At 39.1% G+C, this 16,448-nt stretch overlaps 1 protein-coding gene across 1 annotated transcript; it reads right to left on the bottom strand.

Annotated features, from left to right (window-relative positions):
* Positions 1-3,642: 3,642 nt before the first annotated feature.
* On the bottom strand, positions 3,643-16,096 carry ppp4r2b (protein phosphatase 4, regulatory subunit 2b). The gene is made up of 9 exons (XM_038285241.1): positions 15,939-16,096; positions 13,943-14,024; positions 12,279-12,449; positions 6,509-6,602; positions 6,383-6,420; positions 6,223-6,297; positions 5,978-6,118; positions 5,608-5,882; positions 3,643-5,135 (listed from the first exon to the last, which is right to left on the bottom strand). Exons 1-9 carry the CDS (start codon positions 15,970-15,972, stop codon positions 4,777-4,779), a joined length of 1,269 nt encoding a protein of 422 aa, XP_038141169.1. The 5' UTR covers positions 15,973-16,096; the 3' UTR covers positions 3,643-4,776.
* Positions 16,097-16,448: the final 352 nt, after the last annotated feature.

Here is a 16,448-nt window from a genome sequence, read left to right as displayed (position 1 = left end):
CAGAGAAGTTCAGAATGTCAGAGCCTACTGTGTGCCTGAAACCCACCTCATTTGATCCATTGGTTTCTTGGCATTGCAGATAAAACTGGGCTATGTGTTGGAATATTCTGCAAGAAAAAAAGGGTGAATGTTTCGGATCAGGCTGTTGTGAGGAGTTAGACACACGGTCGCCGCCTGTGGGGGTTTTCTTACAAGGCGAGATGAAAGTGTGTTTTAACACCGAGCTGCAGCTGCAGAAAGCAGCGCTCAGAATGCAAATTGGACACATTTAGAGCATCGGGCCCTCGTCTAGCTTAAGGCTGAAGGCAAAAATGGAACATTTCACAGACAGGGCCCGTTGAAGCCGAAAGAGGTCATGATGAGTGAGCTTGAGCTTCGTTTTTTTTTTTCCAGGGAAATTCAAGGTGGATTTTTAAGGACGCTTAGTGAATATGACAACCGGAGCAGGAAGAGAAGGAGGAGATGGTCTGCATTTTAATTTCTAAGCCAGACAGGCTCTGAACATGTGGAAACTAAACAGTACCCTCTGTTGGATGACATGGAGAATGCGTGCATGGAGGGTATTTGTAACCCTGTCAGAGAGGACAGAAGCAGGACGACTTACACTCTGCTCCATCTGTGAACTCCCGGAGCAGAACTCGGTCCTGTCAGGGTTTCTGACACAAAAAGACTTCCTTCTTCACATATCGTCAAACTTCTGTTTGAAAGTTTCTCTCCTGAGGCAGATGTTGAATAGTACACTGGAAGGATATCTACAGCCAGATGTCCAAGGGCCACCAGGTCCAGAGGAGGTCGTCTGTGAAATGAGAGCTGAGAGTTCAATTATGCAGAAGAGACATAGATTAAAAAGTCTCACTTCAAACCCAGGAGCTTTAGACATGTTTGAATTAAATACTGAATATCTTAATATGTGGATTTGTTTCATTGGAGGATTTCATTCCTTTTTTAAACTATGCTGCCTTTCAAAAGTATTCATACCCCTAACTTGAAATTCTCCCATACCACAGCCAAAGGGGTCAGTACATTTTGTTGGGATTTGACTAGACCATTCTAATGCATGGACATACCTAGATCTAAACTACTGCCTTGTAGATCTGGCAGAATGTTTATGATCATTGTCCTGATGTAAACTGAACCTCTCCCCAGTATTAAGAATTTCTTAATTTCTCTGTCTTCTTTTGCTAGAATTCTCTATATCTTAGAAGCACAAGATCTATATCCAGATATTCAGCATAGATACATGGCTACACATGGCTATACATTTTATTTGGGCATTTGACCAATTAGATGAGTCCTTGAATTTACTGTAAATGTAAATTAAGTTGGAGAAAATAATAACAAATCAAGAAAAAAAAGATAAAAAGCTAATTGAAAAGTTAGAAAGTAAAGCTAAAGGGTTTAGCTTTTAGTCTTTCACCTCACACACTGTTTTACATGCAATCCAACAAGTTCTATCTCTGTCTTATCTGATCAAATCCTCTGGTTTTGGCTTTCGGTAAAACTGCTAACAGGACTTTTTAGGAACTTTCTCTCAGTGATGGCTTTCTTTTAGAAACTGATTTTAGAACTGGTATTTGAAATCTAGCCTGGTAAGTACAGAAGATTGTATACAGATAATGTTGTTCCCCAACATCCGTTTCCTCCAACATTTAAACCAAATCTAATACATTTTGTTTCCCTGATGGAAGTCAGAGGGAGGTTTCTATTGGTCGCTGATCTCTAAAGGCTTCCAGGACTATATCTGGAGCAACAACTCGAAAACGCTCTAGGATAAATGTGTGGGAATGCATGTCAGGCACATTCTGTGGGGATTGAACCAGGTACTTGCAACCTTCTCAGAGCACAAGTGCACTGCTCTAACCACTAGGCCAACACTCCCCATGTTTGGTATCATTATATTCTTTAAATCCTAATCTGCTGGTCTTTACATATAAATTTTATTTAAAATATATTTTTTAAATAAACATGAAAAAAAAACTTTCTAGAGTGATTAGGATGCAGGAAAGCATGCTGAATGGATCACTTCCTGCATGCTTCTTATGTGCCTGTGAAAGTCACCATCATCTGATCATGAAGGAGGGGGCCACAATGAAACTCAAGCTGTTTTTTCGGGTCTCCCATCCCCTCCCCGAACGTGCATTTGTCTCCCCAGAGACGTGTGTTCAAAGCGCACCGTTTAAAGAGCGCTGAAAGGATTAATATACTGCGCTCCTTATTTCCTCAGAGAGACTGGGCAAATTTCAGCAGTCAAAGGCCAGCGGTGACAGATGATAACATAAATTTACAGAGAGCAGCCCCGTCTAACAGGTCTGCAGATGGGAGACATAACCCTGTGACAGCAAATGGGTTGGCTTCATTATTCCTAAATCACTTTGCTTTTGACCTCTGGCAAATAAAAGTAGGAGGTGGAGGACAAGAACAAGCCAAATTTTTCTTTTTCCAGTTTTTTTTTTTTTGCTTGATTAAATAGAATATATTAAAAATAAAAATACTTTCTTTAAATTAGACCTCGTTTACTTTAGGTTCTTTCAGTTACACTTCAAAAGACTGATTTGCTACACTGCAAAAAAGTATTTCAAGATTTTTGAAATGTGTTTTTTCTTCATTTCGGCAGGTAAGTAAAATAAGATATTCGTAACTGTAAATATATGGAGATTTGTTTTCCTTATTTTAAGTGCAAGACCTCTTTTTTCTTCAGCACATTTTTTCTTAACTAGTCAAATACACATTTTAGGAAAGCTTTTGTTACTTTTCAAGCACCTTTTGCAGTGCATGTCCGTCAGCTTTGCAGAGATGTATGAAAATAGTCTGATTGGAAAGATTTGAATGTTTTGTCGCCTCATTTGATGGAAAACATAACTAAAGTATTGCATCTACAGTGTTCTATTGGAGCTTTGGCTGAATGTTTAGTTACCATCCTGTTCCAAATTCGATACCCATAGATAAGAACATTAATTGGTCTGCAGTGGTTTTCGGTCTGATGCCCTTAGTTCAACAATCCCTTATGAAAAGAAATTATGTGAAATGTAATAAATGGTGTCAAAGTTTTTAGCTTTAGTATGATTTTACAGTAAAGAAGGCATAAAACCCAATGTTTAAACCAGTTGCTTCATAAATGACCTAAAAAATAAACAGAGGTTTGTGTTTCTACAGACTCCAAGTCACAATGTCTATAAAAGAAAAACATGCTTTCACGTTAACGCAATATAAGTAGAGCATTTATGTTTGGTCTTTTTTTAAGTAAAAAAATGTTTTTTGCAGGGGGTGCGATTAGAGATAAAAATGTTGCTGCCCCCTGATTGCAATAGCCAATACTTATCAAATTGTTAGCATCCAAGCTTTTAGCTCCGGCTTCAGTTAACATCAGCATTCATATTTGCTTTTCTCCATTGCTTCCTTCTTTACTCATTCTGTGCAGGCACTATACTGTAGCTCCACTCACATGGTTTTAATAAACACTCAAAACTTCTCATGTTTACAAACAAATTAAATAAAATGCATAAAAGATATGTCATAATTCTACCGGAAAACGTTTGAATACAGCAAGACTGAGCTACTGGCATAAACATTTGTGGAATCATGAATTTGTGAAATATGTTCCCGTAAAAGTCCAAGAAACTGAATGACTTAGACCACCACACATAAAAATGTTAACATTTATTGCTGTTTCTGAATACTGCACTGAAAGCAAAAGCATTCAGAGTATACACAGAAATTATACAATTATATATGGTTTCACAAAGGCAGTGAACACATACTGTATTACAATCTACAAAAAAATCTACTTTACAGAAATTTTTAAATTCTAAATATCAAAAAAGTACAGCTGCAGAAACAGGTGTAGAACTGGAACCAGAAACCGGATATCAGTTGGTCAGTCGGTGAAACAACGTGGTGACATCACGATACAAAGAAAGCGCTTCGTCTTTGTACTTACAGCTGGTTTTGGGGAACTACAACCGGCAGACAAAAACCAAACGGTACTCCAGAAGAGGTCACTGAAATGAAATCATCATAAATTATGGTTTTATGCATTAAAAAAAAAAAAAAAAAAGCATCAGTACACAGAGGACGCCTCTAAGAAGGTAGCATGTCTTTTAGCTCAGTGGGACTGGTAGTGTATCACTGTGGGAAGATGCTTTAAAGAGGACAGCAGGTGATGAAAGTAAAGGTTTCCCATCTCACAGGAACTGAGAGATCAGTTGTAGAAATAATGAACTGGCTGATGGACCATGGTGGATAAACAGGCCGACATATTTCAAAAACAATTTAAAAAAGTGGTTTTATTTCAATCAAAAGTTTCCTAAATAATAGCTGTATGTGGGATGGCTCTGTTTCAACAGTCTGGGCTTCAAAGGACTTCCTGTTGCATCACATGGCCAACAGATTGGAGTAAGTGGTCCAAACAATGAGCCGTATCGCCACAGTATTCAAAACAACCCCACTGAACATCAAAATAATAATAAAATAAAAAAATAATAAAAAAAAAATCCAGCCAACTCATCCAGGGCTGCAGAAACCAACCCTGATCTGGGGGATTTATGACACAACCTTTAATATATATTCCAGTAAAAAGAGAGAGGGGAGGGGGTTCTTTCTGTAGCCCACATCATCAGTGCCAGGTAGCCATTTCAGACAGAGGAGTGTCCAGAGGCAGGACGAGGTGTTCAGCTTGTGTTTGAGGTGCCTTTCGTCCCGGCTCCCAGCCACAGTAAGCCTGGATTCAAGGACGAGCTGGTTTACGGTCATGTATGGTTGCAGGGGGTGGTCTTCAGTCTAATCCTGCTCCATAGGCTCCTCGGTGGTCTCAGTGTTTGAGGTGGCGCCCTCTGTGGGAGGCTCGGTTGTACTGCTGGACGGAGCAACAGCCACGTCCTCTCTGGCTGCCTCTGCCCCCTCCTCAGTACTACAGCTGCTACCGTTGCTGCTGCTGCTGACTGGGTCGCTGCTGCTATCCTCTCCATGCCTGCTGGTCTCTGGACTCTCCTGGATGCTCGCAGGGGCCTGCTGATCCATCTGATCCATGTCAGTGCCCTCCTCTTCAGAGCCACACGGTACCTCCCTCTCGGCCTGCCCCCCTTCCTCCTGCTGCTTTGATCCCTTGCAGGTCTCGGGCTGTGTGCTGCTAGTTGGTTCTAGAGGGAAAAAAAGGGGAAATGAGGAGAGAAAAGTTGTTATAACAAAGCATATAAATGATTTAAACACACTACCTTACACACCTCACCTTTATATATATATATGGCAATTGTCAGAGGGTTAGAAAGGCTAGAATTAGATCATCTGACTCAATTATTGCCCAAATGAGGAGAAACACAAATATCTCTTCTTTAAAAGTGTCATCGTCCTCATGACAAAAATCCAAATGAATGAAAGATTAACTCATCAGCTCTTGTTTTCAGCATCAGTGGGTAAAAATGAAGTCAGTTAAGGCTAAAAGATGTAGGAAGTTATTTTAATTACATGTTGAATCAGCCGGTCTATTCAACAGATTTGAAAAGGAAAATAAATGAAGCTCATTAAGGTTTTGGTATATTAATCATTTCCAGAATCATTAGTGTGAGATTCTAAAGCCTGAATTTTATAATATAAAAAACAAAGAAATCTTACCTTGCTCCTCGCTGGCAGCAGCAGAGCTGGAGGCTTCACTCTTCTCCTCCTCCTTCACTTGTACCATGGCTTCAGCCTCTTTAGAGTGGTGGCTGTTGTCTGAAGACCTCGGTGCCTCCGGGTCTTCCTCTTCGTCGTCTTCCTCCTCATCTTTGCAGAACTTTAGCCTCTTCACCTCCTGGTGTTCAGCCTCCATGTCCTCTTCCTCCTCCTCCTCATCTGAGTGTTTGTTCTTCACAGCACTTCCTGGAGAGCCTTCTGAAGGCGAGACGTTGCTGACAAGGAATAAAGAAAGAGGACAGAAATAGATTCTAGCAGCCGTTTGTGTTAAAGGCAAACATTCCCTCGTCCATCATACTTCCTGACCTACCTGGTGTCTTTGTTTTCTTCCTGCTCCGTCTTGAGGTCTTTGTTGTCTGTGCTGTCTGGCAAACCATTAGCTGCTAGTGAGGTGGCCAGAGACACCTTTGGTCTGTTCAGCGGCCGAGGGGTTCCTGGACCGTTTACTTTCCTAACCAAAGACAACCAGAAAAGAAGAAAGACATCACCTGATTATTTTTTTCTTCTTTCAAACCAAGTCATTAAATAAAAGAAAAAATGTAATCAGTTTTGAACCTGTCTGTGAAAGCAGATGTGTTTCCTGGAAGCATCACTCCGTTCATTCGGTTAACAGCGCTGCATCCGTTTTTCCTGGGAACAGGAATTGTTAAAAAAGGAAAATTTTATTGGTGTGTTTGGAAGCGTAATGATTGTTTAACCTGTGAATAACACTTACTCTGACGTGGGGTGGACACAGCTTACCACCATTACATTCTAGAACAGAAACAAAGGAGCCAGATTAAAAACAAACAAACATCTATTTCAAAGCAGTGAGTTGAAATCGATGATGCGGAGAACTTACCTTCTCCACCCCTCGTAGAAATTTCTCTGTTCCAGTGTAGTTCCTTTTGGGATCTGTGAGCAGCTCACACAAACGCTGGATTGTAAAAGGGATTCTAAAAAACAGAGGAAACAATGAGAAGCTTTATTATTACAGAGTGTCCCATTAAAACCACAGATGATGCACACAAAAAAAAACAACTTTTTTGTAAATGAAAACCAGTGTGGTGCATCTTTGTTATAGATTCTCATTTTGTTTGAGTACAGATTAAAATGTTCTTCAGGTGTGTAGCTTTATAGTTTTACACAGCTTTATTCCCAACCTGCCTGATGGCCTCCTGGCTCTACATGATGGCGTTTCTTCACTTAGGATGTTAACAAGCCAAACTGGACCCTATTAACAGATTAAGAAGCCACCTGATGGAAAATGGATGAAACTGAATTTCAGTTTTCCCACCCTTTACTTTCAAATAATGTTTAAAACGATCAATTTTCTCCAAACTACACTTATATGCTGTAAGCTTTCATATTTCAGTTCCGATGGAGCAGTTTAATTTTCACAGCCCTTATTGGAAACAGCTGAGAATATTTTAATATAGTAATGATAAGAGAAATACGGTTTAATAATCGGTATAGTCAATGCTAAATTGATAATAATTCTAAGACATGTTTTTCTTTGTTTCAAGACCAATTACTAAGACTATTTTTATTTCTGTGTTTTAGCTGGCATCACATCCCCTCTTCTCAGGCACTGTGCTGGTTACGAAAACAATAAAAACAGCAACACCTTTCTCATGTCAAAATCTTAGCGTCTTGTCATTTCAGATGTCCTGCTGTTAAAGACATCTATGAATCTTTTTCCTTCAACAGAGACAAAACTGCTTGCTTACTGAAAATAGGGGCACACTGTAAAAGGAATACTGTCAGCAGACAGTTGGATTTTAATGTCTGAGTTACTGTTAACATCTTTGAATGACATTGACTGCAGTTATTTTCCCTAACACAAACGCCTCTATTGACAAATATGTACAGATAAGCAGCAGGGACGGCAGCAGTGGAATAAAGGTAGATACGACGTATTCATGTGCTGAAAACCAACTAACAATTTGAAACTTATCTGTGCATAACCAACACCTAATCTGCAGCAGTTTAATGACAGTATTCAGAGGTTATTTTGGGTGAGCTCGTACCTGAATGTCAGTGGCAGCACAAAGCCAGGGTGGCACTTAAATGTTGTTATCAGTCTGTTTACTAACATATCAGTTTGTGTGCATTTAATCTAGGACTAGGGCTGCAACAACAAATCGATAAAATCGATAAAAATCGACTTTTAAAAGCGTTGGCAACGGTTTTCATCATCGATTAGTTGTGTCGCGCGATTAACGCGTCATCCGCCGCTGCCGTCATCACTGCCTCTTGACTGAAGCGGGGGAAGAAGAAAAAATACGGCAGAGCGAGCCAGCGCTGCAGGCGCAGTGTTGCCAACTCAGGGACTTTTCAGACCCCTCCAGCGACTTTTCTTCAAAAAAGCGACTAGCGACAAATCTGGCGACTTTTTTCGGTGTCACTGGTGGCTTTTGGAGACTCTTACGTGAAAGCATGTATCGTTCCTACTCTGCCGTGGGGCGCCTCCCCCCGCTCCCGCAGGAGTCCCTCTCAGCGCTGCAGTCAGATGTTAACCCTCAGCGTCCAGACTGCAAATGAAGCGCGCATGCGCCGGGATTGACGGCGCAAATTGATCACAATAATTAAAATAGCCTGCGCTTTGTAAAGTGAAAAAAGTCGTAACATGCAACTTTTGTCAAAACAAATGAACATGGCACGGAATCACCATGTTTGTTTGGTTTTAAAGTGGGGAAACGTAACGTTAGTTTCTCAGGTAGCTCATCTGATGCTTTCCTTACGGTGTTAGTAGGTTACAGACGGTGATAAGGTTGGCTTCTTATTTTACTTTTAATTTCATTTGAATTAGCTTAAGCAGCATTTATATTTTCTTTATAAATAAATTAACTTGCAAATTATGAGGGCAAGGCTTTTAAAGTTTAAATCTTCTGGCAAAAATAAAGTAAAGATCCTGCAATTTATGGAAGTAAAGCAGAATAAAATCCAGCAAGATCAGTAATATGTCAATTAATTATCTGCCACATTTCCATGTAAATATCTGTCTTTGGAGGATGTGTTTTTTAGCACCCCTAGTTCTCTCATTTTTATTCCAAATACAATTTATAATTTGAATCACAGGGCTATTTTTATCTCTATGGTTCAGTATTTTCTCAAGTAGCAACTTTAACTGCTATACTTTCCTGTCTTAAAAGGCAGAACTCTTCTAGTCTAAAAATACCTAATTTGTTGAAATGGGGGGGCCTAATGTTTGAACTCCTTAGGGGCTTTTAAAAAAAAAAAAATCTTTTTTTTTATTTTATGAAACAAAGTACACTATATTTTGTGGATGTACAGCTACATTTCTCATGTAAGTTTGCGTTGTTTTAACACAAACATTTATTTTTCATATTGCACCAGTACAGTTAATGAGCAACCTGTACTTGTGTGCTTGTTTGTTCTGTCTAAAATGTTTATTTTGGAATTAAGAGGTTAATATAAATAATATTTTTTGTCCGATTCATCGATTAATCGAAAAAATAATCGGCCGATTCATCGATTTTTAAAATAATCGTTAGTTGCAGCCCTATCTAGGACTACAACTAACAATTATTTTGCAAATTGATAAATAATCGGTTAGCAGAAGCTTCTTTAAAGAAGACTTTTTTGGTAACTTAAACAGGTGAAACTAAAACTTTTTCACTTGAGTTCTGGATAGAGCAAATTGGCAGATTTTATTTTTATTATATTGTATCATTATATAGGCTCTAAAAAAAAACATCACAGAAAGAAAACCTGAAATTTTAGAACTGTAAATTTACAGTCATATGTTTATATTACTGTCTATATATTTTTTACTATTTTTCAAGGCTGCACTTTAGAAAAAATGAAATTGTCCAGAGAGCTGCTCTAAACAAAATGTATTTTTGTCTTACACTTGTTTAAACAAAATGACAAATCTATCTAAGTCTAAGATGAAAATGTTTTTTTAATCTTAAATTAAAAATGTTAATGATTTTTAAAACAATTTTGGTATAATTACTGCTCTAAGTGGGTTGCTCTCTGTCACCTAAAGGCATGTTCTGGAGTCTCTATACTCCAGTTTAGAGATGTCCCGATCCAGGTTTTTGCACTTGCGATCCGATACCGATATTGTTTTTGGACTTCCAATCCGATACAGATACTGGCCGATACCAGCCTATCCGAGCATGTATTTAAGTTTAAGTTAAAGTATTTAGCCTTAGTTGTAAGACTCATGTTGAAAAGGGTTTTAGTACTCTTGATAACATCTAGCCAGCTACATTAGGTGAGATTGAATAAAACACAATGCTTGGTAACAACAAACTTACCTGTTTATTAAGAGATAAACACAAACTGGACAAAATTATGAATAGCAATCTGAAATTGCACAGTGAACAGTAAAACCGTAAACAGTTAAAGGTGCCAGTATTACTGTAAGTTTTAATAAAAATGCAAAACAGGGAAACACTGGCGCAAAATAGTGAAATGGATCGTTTCAATCGGCGAAACTGGAAAATACGGACCGGATTTTGTTTTTAAAACTGGATCGGCAGTCTGGATCGGCATTTTACATGCTTTGCCGATACGCATTTTTTTGCCAATATCGGCGTTCCGATCCGATACGTGGATCGGATCGGGACAAGCCTACTCCAGTTAACGATTAATCGATTAGTAAAAAGATCATTTCAATAATCAATAACTTTTAATATCATTAATTGTTTAAGCCCATGTATTAGAGGCCTGGAACTGAAACCTATTCTAAACCTCTGCAGATCAGCAACATTTCCTATATAGCGCCTTCATATAGGGATGCTTTGGATTGAAGTAATGTTGGGCTACTGGACGAATATATTGACCAATGACTGGAGAATCAGCCCTTCAACGATTGTTTAAGAGCAATTGTTTTGTTTCTTTTTTGGACCTACAGGCTAAGACTTAATACAACAAATAAAAAAATCATAACACAAAATAATTAAAAAGGCAAATTCTCTCCTCCAGTGAAAATGGAGGAAAAAGATAAAAAATACCACCCTCAGTCTGTTCAAGTTTCACCTTCAGATACAGTGCCCTCCACAATTATTGGCATCCGTTTAAGATGTGATCGAGGACTTTCTCCTTTTCTTTTAAACAACAAAGAACCCAAATGCAAAAAAAAAGAAAAATCCAACATTTTATTTAAGTACGTTACTTTGGTGGTAAAAATAAAATCACACATTCAGAAAATAAAAAACATGAAATCACGTGTCCCACAATTATTGGCACCTTTAACAATTCCGCTAAAAATTGTAATTGATTTCCTTTAAATGTATTTTTCTGTAGTTGCTAAAGTTGGTCAGGGTATCTAGGAACTTTTAATTAGTAATTCATGACTTGCTGTTTCCCTGGGGTATAAATATAACGTGACGTAGTGGCCTAATTCTCTTAGCAATTAGTCAGCATGGCAAAGACAAGAGAACACACAATTTAAGTAAGTGCCTGGTTCTGCTGGAGGTTTCTTCCTGTTCAAAGGGAGTTTTTCCTCTCCACTGTCGCTACAAGCATGCTTAGTGTGAGGGATTGTATTTGAGTCAATGAGTCGATGCAATCAACTGGTTTTCCTTAGATAGAAAACTTTGTATCAATTTGACTGTATGATCTGGTTGAACTGTAAAGTGCCTTGAGATGACATGTGTTGTGAATTTGGCGCTATATAAATAAACTGAATTGAATTGAATTTAAGTAAGGCAGATGAGCGTCGACCTTCATAAGTCAGGCAATGGTTACAAGAAAATAGCCACTCGCCTTAACTTGTCTGTATCTACAGTCAGAGGAATCATTAAGAAGTTTACAACAACTCAAAAACATCTGGCAGTGGGTCAGGTGCATTACTTATTGAACGCCCCTTGTAAAAAAAAAAAAAAAAAAAAAAAAAAAAAACTTCAGGCTTGTTTACCTTACTGGGTTTTAGCAGCATGCGCAGGTGGTTAACAATATTACCAGCGTTGCAGAAGACACCCTTTGAGGGGATGCTTGTCATTGCCCGCAGTCACTTTCACTAATACATCATTGATTGCCATTTCTTGGACGAATTAATATTGGTTGGAAAATTTTTATATATCGCCCAACCATAATTTGAAGAGTCTCGCAACTATGCACGATTAATGAGGATTTTGACGAAACAACAGCAGCAACTGAAAACTGATAGTTTTCCACTAATAAAACTCCATCAATAACCAAACCATACTTTAGATGAGATTTACATTTAAAAACAAACATTGTTAAAGGTTTGATGTGTTTTGCCAATCTCACTGTGAACCATTTATGCGCCACAAACAACTTGCTGATATGCTCTATAAATTCCAATTGTAACAAATACTTAATGAGAGGGTACCAGTGGCCCGAAGTCTTATATCAGAACTCATTAACATACTGGTACTCTGCCCTGGAGCTCAGGTCACCGAGTTTTTGGCCTCCATGTTTTAGGCGTTTGCCTGCTGTGACACAGGTCAGTAGATCTAAAACATGAAGGACAGAGGGTGCTGAGGACAGCTGCTTGAACGTACCTTCAGTATGAAATAAATGTAGCTAGTTTCCAATGATAGGTACTGACTCTCTATAAACTTTACAATCTTCACGTGGCTTGTTCACGCATCTTCTGCTGCTAAGACATTAGATTACTGTTAGGTACTCACCCGTTGTATCCGTTCACAATCTTCAAGATTCTCTCCTTCATATCCTCAAATGGAACCGACTCCACATTTGGGTTGGCAGAAGTCCTTTGTTCAGGTGCTGAGGCTCTAAAGTCGTCCATCACTTTTTCCAATTTAAACAGGAAGTAGTTCTTAAACTGAGACCATGGAACCCTGGAGAAAAAGAAATGGAGAAATGCAAACCCCACCATAAAAATCAATACGACTTTTAAAAGTTTATTTTGAGTTTTATAGCAGATAGTCACTTCTACATAAATACATCTAAGTATCTAGATTAAGAAAATGTTACATTGTACAGCAACAAATTATAAGTTGATGTTAAAATTTGGGTGTTACAATCTCAGAGAATATGTATCCACAATAATGTTAAATAATACTATATTAACATCAACCACCATAATTGACTAAATTTTCTTACCACGGTAAAACCTTAAAAAAGTTAACATAAATTTCAACGATTCAGTAAAAAAAAAAAAAACACATACAGGTGCATCTAAAAGTAAAGCAGCATATTGCACAAAGGTGGTAACTTTTTGGCCAATCATTTTAGAAAGTCAGTTTTATAGATTTTCACAAGAGTAAAATATTTTAAGCTTAAACAATTATAATTTTGAAGATTATGTCTTACATGTAATGAAAACTCCAAATTGAACATCTTTCAAATTAGAACATCCCACATCACAGCAGTCCTCCTTCTTACCCATGATAGTACTCTAATGCTACGTTCACACCTAAAGCAGCAAAGGCACCTAGTTTACATTCAAATGGTTGACGCGCATCAAGCCGCAGCAAAACGTCCCGCAGTGCGTTTTGAGCAGCAGGAGCAGCGCATCTGACGCTGCAAACGCAGCTGCGTTTCCTGCTGCGTAGGAAAAATGTACATTTTTGCTGCTCGACGCGCCACATCAACCAATCAGAAAAGCTATTCTGGGAGCTGGCAGGGAGAGAGACACACATTGCTGATGATGCAGATCACTATGATCGCTCCTCTGAAACAGTATATTAATGCATGAATTAACAAATAGCTAGTGTCTGGAGAGGGTCTCAAGCCACATCGAAACTACAGAACTGATTCCTTTATTTTATTTTATATACTGAAAGTATTTTTTTCCCTTGTCTCTCTTTGGTTACAGTTAATAATGTTTTAGGACTGTTAACAGACTCCAGCAGGAAAAGAAAAGAGCCCTTAAGTGACCACAAAGGTTAGAAGACACACAGCTCAGCGGGTTTACTGAGGCACTATTGGACACGTCAGTATGTATGTATCAATTTGAAGTCACTGTCTGACAAAAGTTACGGCTGCTTCGTTAAGGGTGTCTTCCATGTTTTTTCTACCCATCATCTACATATATTCCCTCCATCTGGAACTTTAAAAGTCAAATTAAAAGCAAGACCTAATTTCAGACTGGGATTCTTTACCATGACCAAAATCAGACTTCTAGGTGCAGAAGGAACCCATCATACATCCTACACACAAGGCTTCAATAAATGTGACAATTCCATTAACTCTCTAAATAAATACGTAGTGTAAAAACTTTTTTCGAACTTAAATAATTGTTAATCTTTTAAGTTGTAACAAGCAGGTATTTGAAATAAATTCAAACAATTTTTTATATGTAAATAAGCATTAAGTGGATTTCACTTACATGGTCTGCCCAGTTTTGGCAACATGGCACAGAAACTGTTCCAAAAGGGGGGAAGGCTCCTTTTTCGCATTCTTATCAAAATCTGTAATAAGAAAAAAAAGAGGAGGGAATCAACATACACTATATTGCCAAAAGTATTTGCTCACCCATCCAAATTATTGGAATCAGGTGTTCCAATCACTTCCATGGCCACAGGTGTATAAATTCAAGCACCTAGGCATGCAGACTGTTTTTACAAACATTTGTGAAAGAATGGGTCGCTCTCAGGAGCTCAGTGAATTCCAGCGTGGAACTGTGATAGGATGCCACCTGTGCAACAAATCCAGTCGTGAAATTTCCTCGCTCCTAAATATTCCACAGTCAACTGTCAGCTGTATTATAAGAAAATGGAAGTGTTTGGGAACGACAGCAACTCAGCCACGAAGAGGTAGGCCACGTAAACTGACGGAGCGGGGTCAGCGGATGCTGACGCGCATAGTGCGAAGAGGTCGCCAACTTTCTGCAGAGTCAATCACTACAGACCTCCAAACTTCATGTGGCCTTCAGATTAGCTCAAGAACAGTGCGCAGAGAGCTTCATGGAATGGGTTTCCATGGTCGAGCAGCTGCATCCAAGCCATACATCACCAAGTGCAATGCAAAGCGTCGGATGCGGTGGTGTAAAGCACGCCGCCACTGGACTCTAGAGCAGTGGAGACGCGTTCTCTGGAGTGACGAATCGCGCTTCTCCATCTGGCAATCTGATGGACGGGTCTGGGTTTGGCGGTTGCCAGGAGAACGGTACTTGTCTGACTGCATTGTGCCAAGTGTAAAGTTTGGTGGAGGGGGGATTATGGTGTGAGGTTGTTTTTCAGGAGCTGGGCTTGGCCCCTTAGTTCCAGTGAAAGGAACTCTGAATGCTTCAGCATACCAAGACATTTTGGACAATTCCATGCTCCCAACTTTGTGGGAACAGTTTGGAGCTGGCCCCTTCCTCTTCCAACATGACTGTGCACCAGTGCACAAAGCAAGGTCCATAAAGACATGGATGACAGAGTCTGGTGTGGATGAACTTGACTGGCCTGCACAGAGTCCTGACCTCAACCCGATAGAACACCTTTGGGATGAATTAGAGCGGAGACTGAGAGCCAGGCCTTCTCGTCCAACATCAGTGTGCGACCTCACAAATGCGCTTCTGGAAGAATGGTCAAAAATTCCCATAAACACACTCCTAAACCTTGTGGACAGCCTTCCCAGAAGAGTTGAAGCTGTTCTAGCTGCAAAGGGTGGACCGACGTCATATTGAACCCTATGGATTAGGAACGGGATGTCACTTAAGCTCATATGTGAGTCAAGGCAGGTGAGCAAATACTTTTGGCAATATAGTGTACGTGCACCACCACGAAGTCCGTGTAAATTAACCAATTTCGATTTCCCCTGGCGTAATAAAACAGTGTATACATCACTCAGCCATTGAAACTGTGTTTTTTGTGTTCATTTATCTACTCCGAATACATTTAATATCAGTTAACGGCGGATCGGCACCACCTTTCCCAGGAAGTCCGAATATTTTGATTTTCCTGGTTATATTACATAATCTGATCTAGTCCGAGGCGCTTGCTAGCTAAAACTAGCACAAAACAACCTAACTGCTGGGAATGCTAAGTTAGCCTAAACAAGGCAGCCGGTTGTACACAAAACCCGAAGGTTCTGGCCTAAAAGTCAACATAAGCCCTTTACCTAACATACTGCTAACATCTTCTTGTTTAAATATACAAATATATACAAAATTTCAACTTATTGGATTCTTCTACTAGCGAACACCGTCAGCACACGGCTAACAGTTTCCGTAAAAAAACACTTGTTATGTTAGCATTGGCTAAAGCTAGTAGCAAGCTAATGACAATAGCCACTGATTCAATCTATTTATTCTTGATAAAAAGCCAAATAATTTCGAAAATAGTTATTAACGAGGCTTTATTAATTAAAACGAAGCAAGTGAAAATGAATGAAAAGACCTCTGAGCGCCTCTTCAAGCGAGTCAATTTCCATCACGTCGTTGCCCTCGTCAGGCTTGGGGGATGTAGAAGGCAGAGTGGTGGCTAGCTGCTGCGGCTAAGCTACAATATAGCAGGCAGTGAAGAGGGAGCATTTCAATATGGCGCCGTGAGGTCACTGGCTGTTCAGCAGCAGACACAACACCAGCCGTGGAAGTGGAAATAAAAAATCCTCCACCATACTTATACTATACAATATAAAATAAATAATGTTTATGCTTGTGTGTATTCTTCCTTATGGCACATTTGTGTACTTATATTATCCTGACAGCAAATAATGGGTTTGTTTTTTTATTTATAGATGACAGGAAACCATTTAATTAGCATCCCATTATTGAATCCAGTATTGTTGAATAAATTATGAATTCCCAATCTGTCACTGGGCATATAACTATACCATTTCATATATAGTCCAAGATACATAAAAATATTTTATTTCCAGGATCCTGTATCTACTTAAGAGGATTTATT

The sequence above is a fragment of the Cyprinodon tularosa genome, unplaced genomic scaffold, assembly GCF_016077235.1.
Source record: "Cyprinodon tularosa strain WSP-4 unplaced genomic scaffold, ASM1607723v1 ctg209, whole genome shotgun sequence".
Taxonomy (NCBI): domain Eukaryota; kingdom Metazoa; phylum Chordata; class Actinopteri; order Cyprinodontiformes; family Cyprinodontidae; genus Cyprinodon; species Cyprinodon tularosa.
This window is presented reverse-complemented; position numbering and strand designations above follow the sequence as displayed.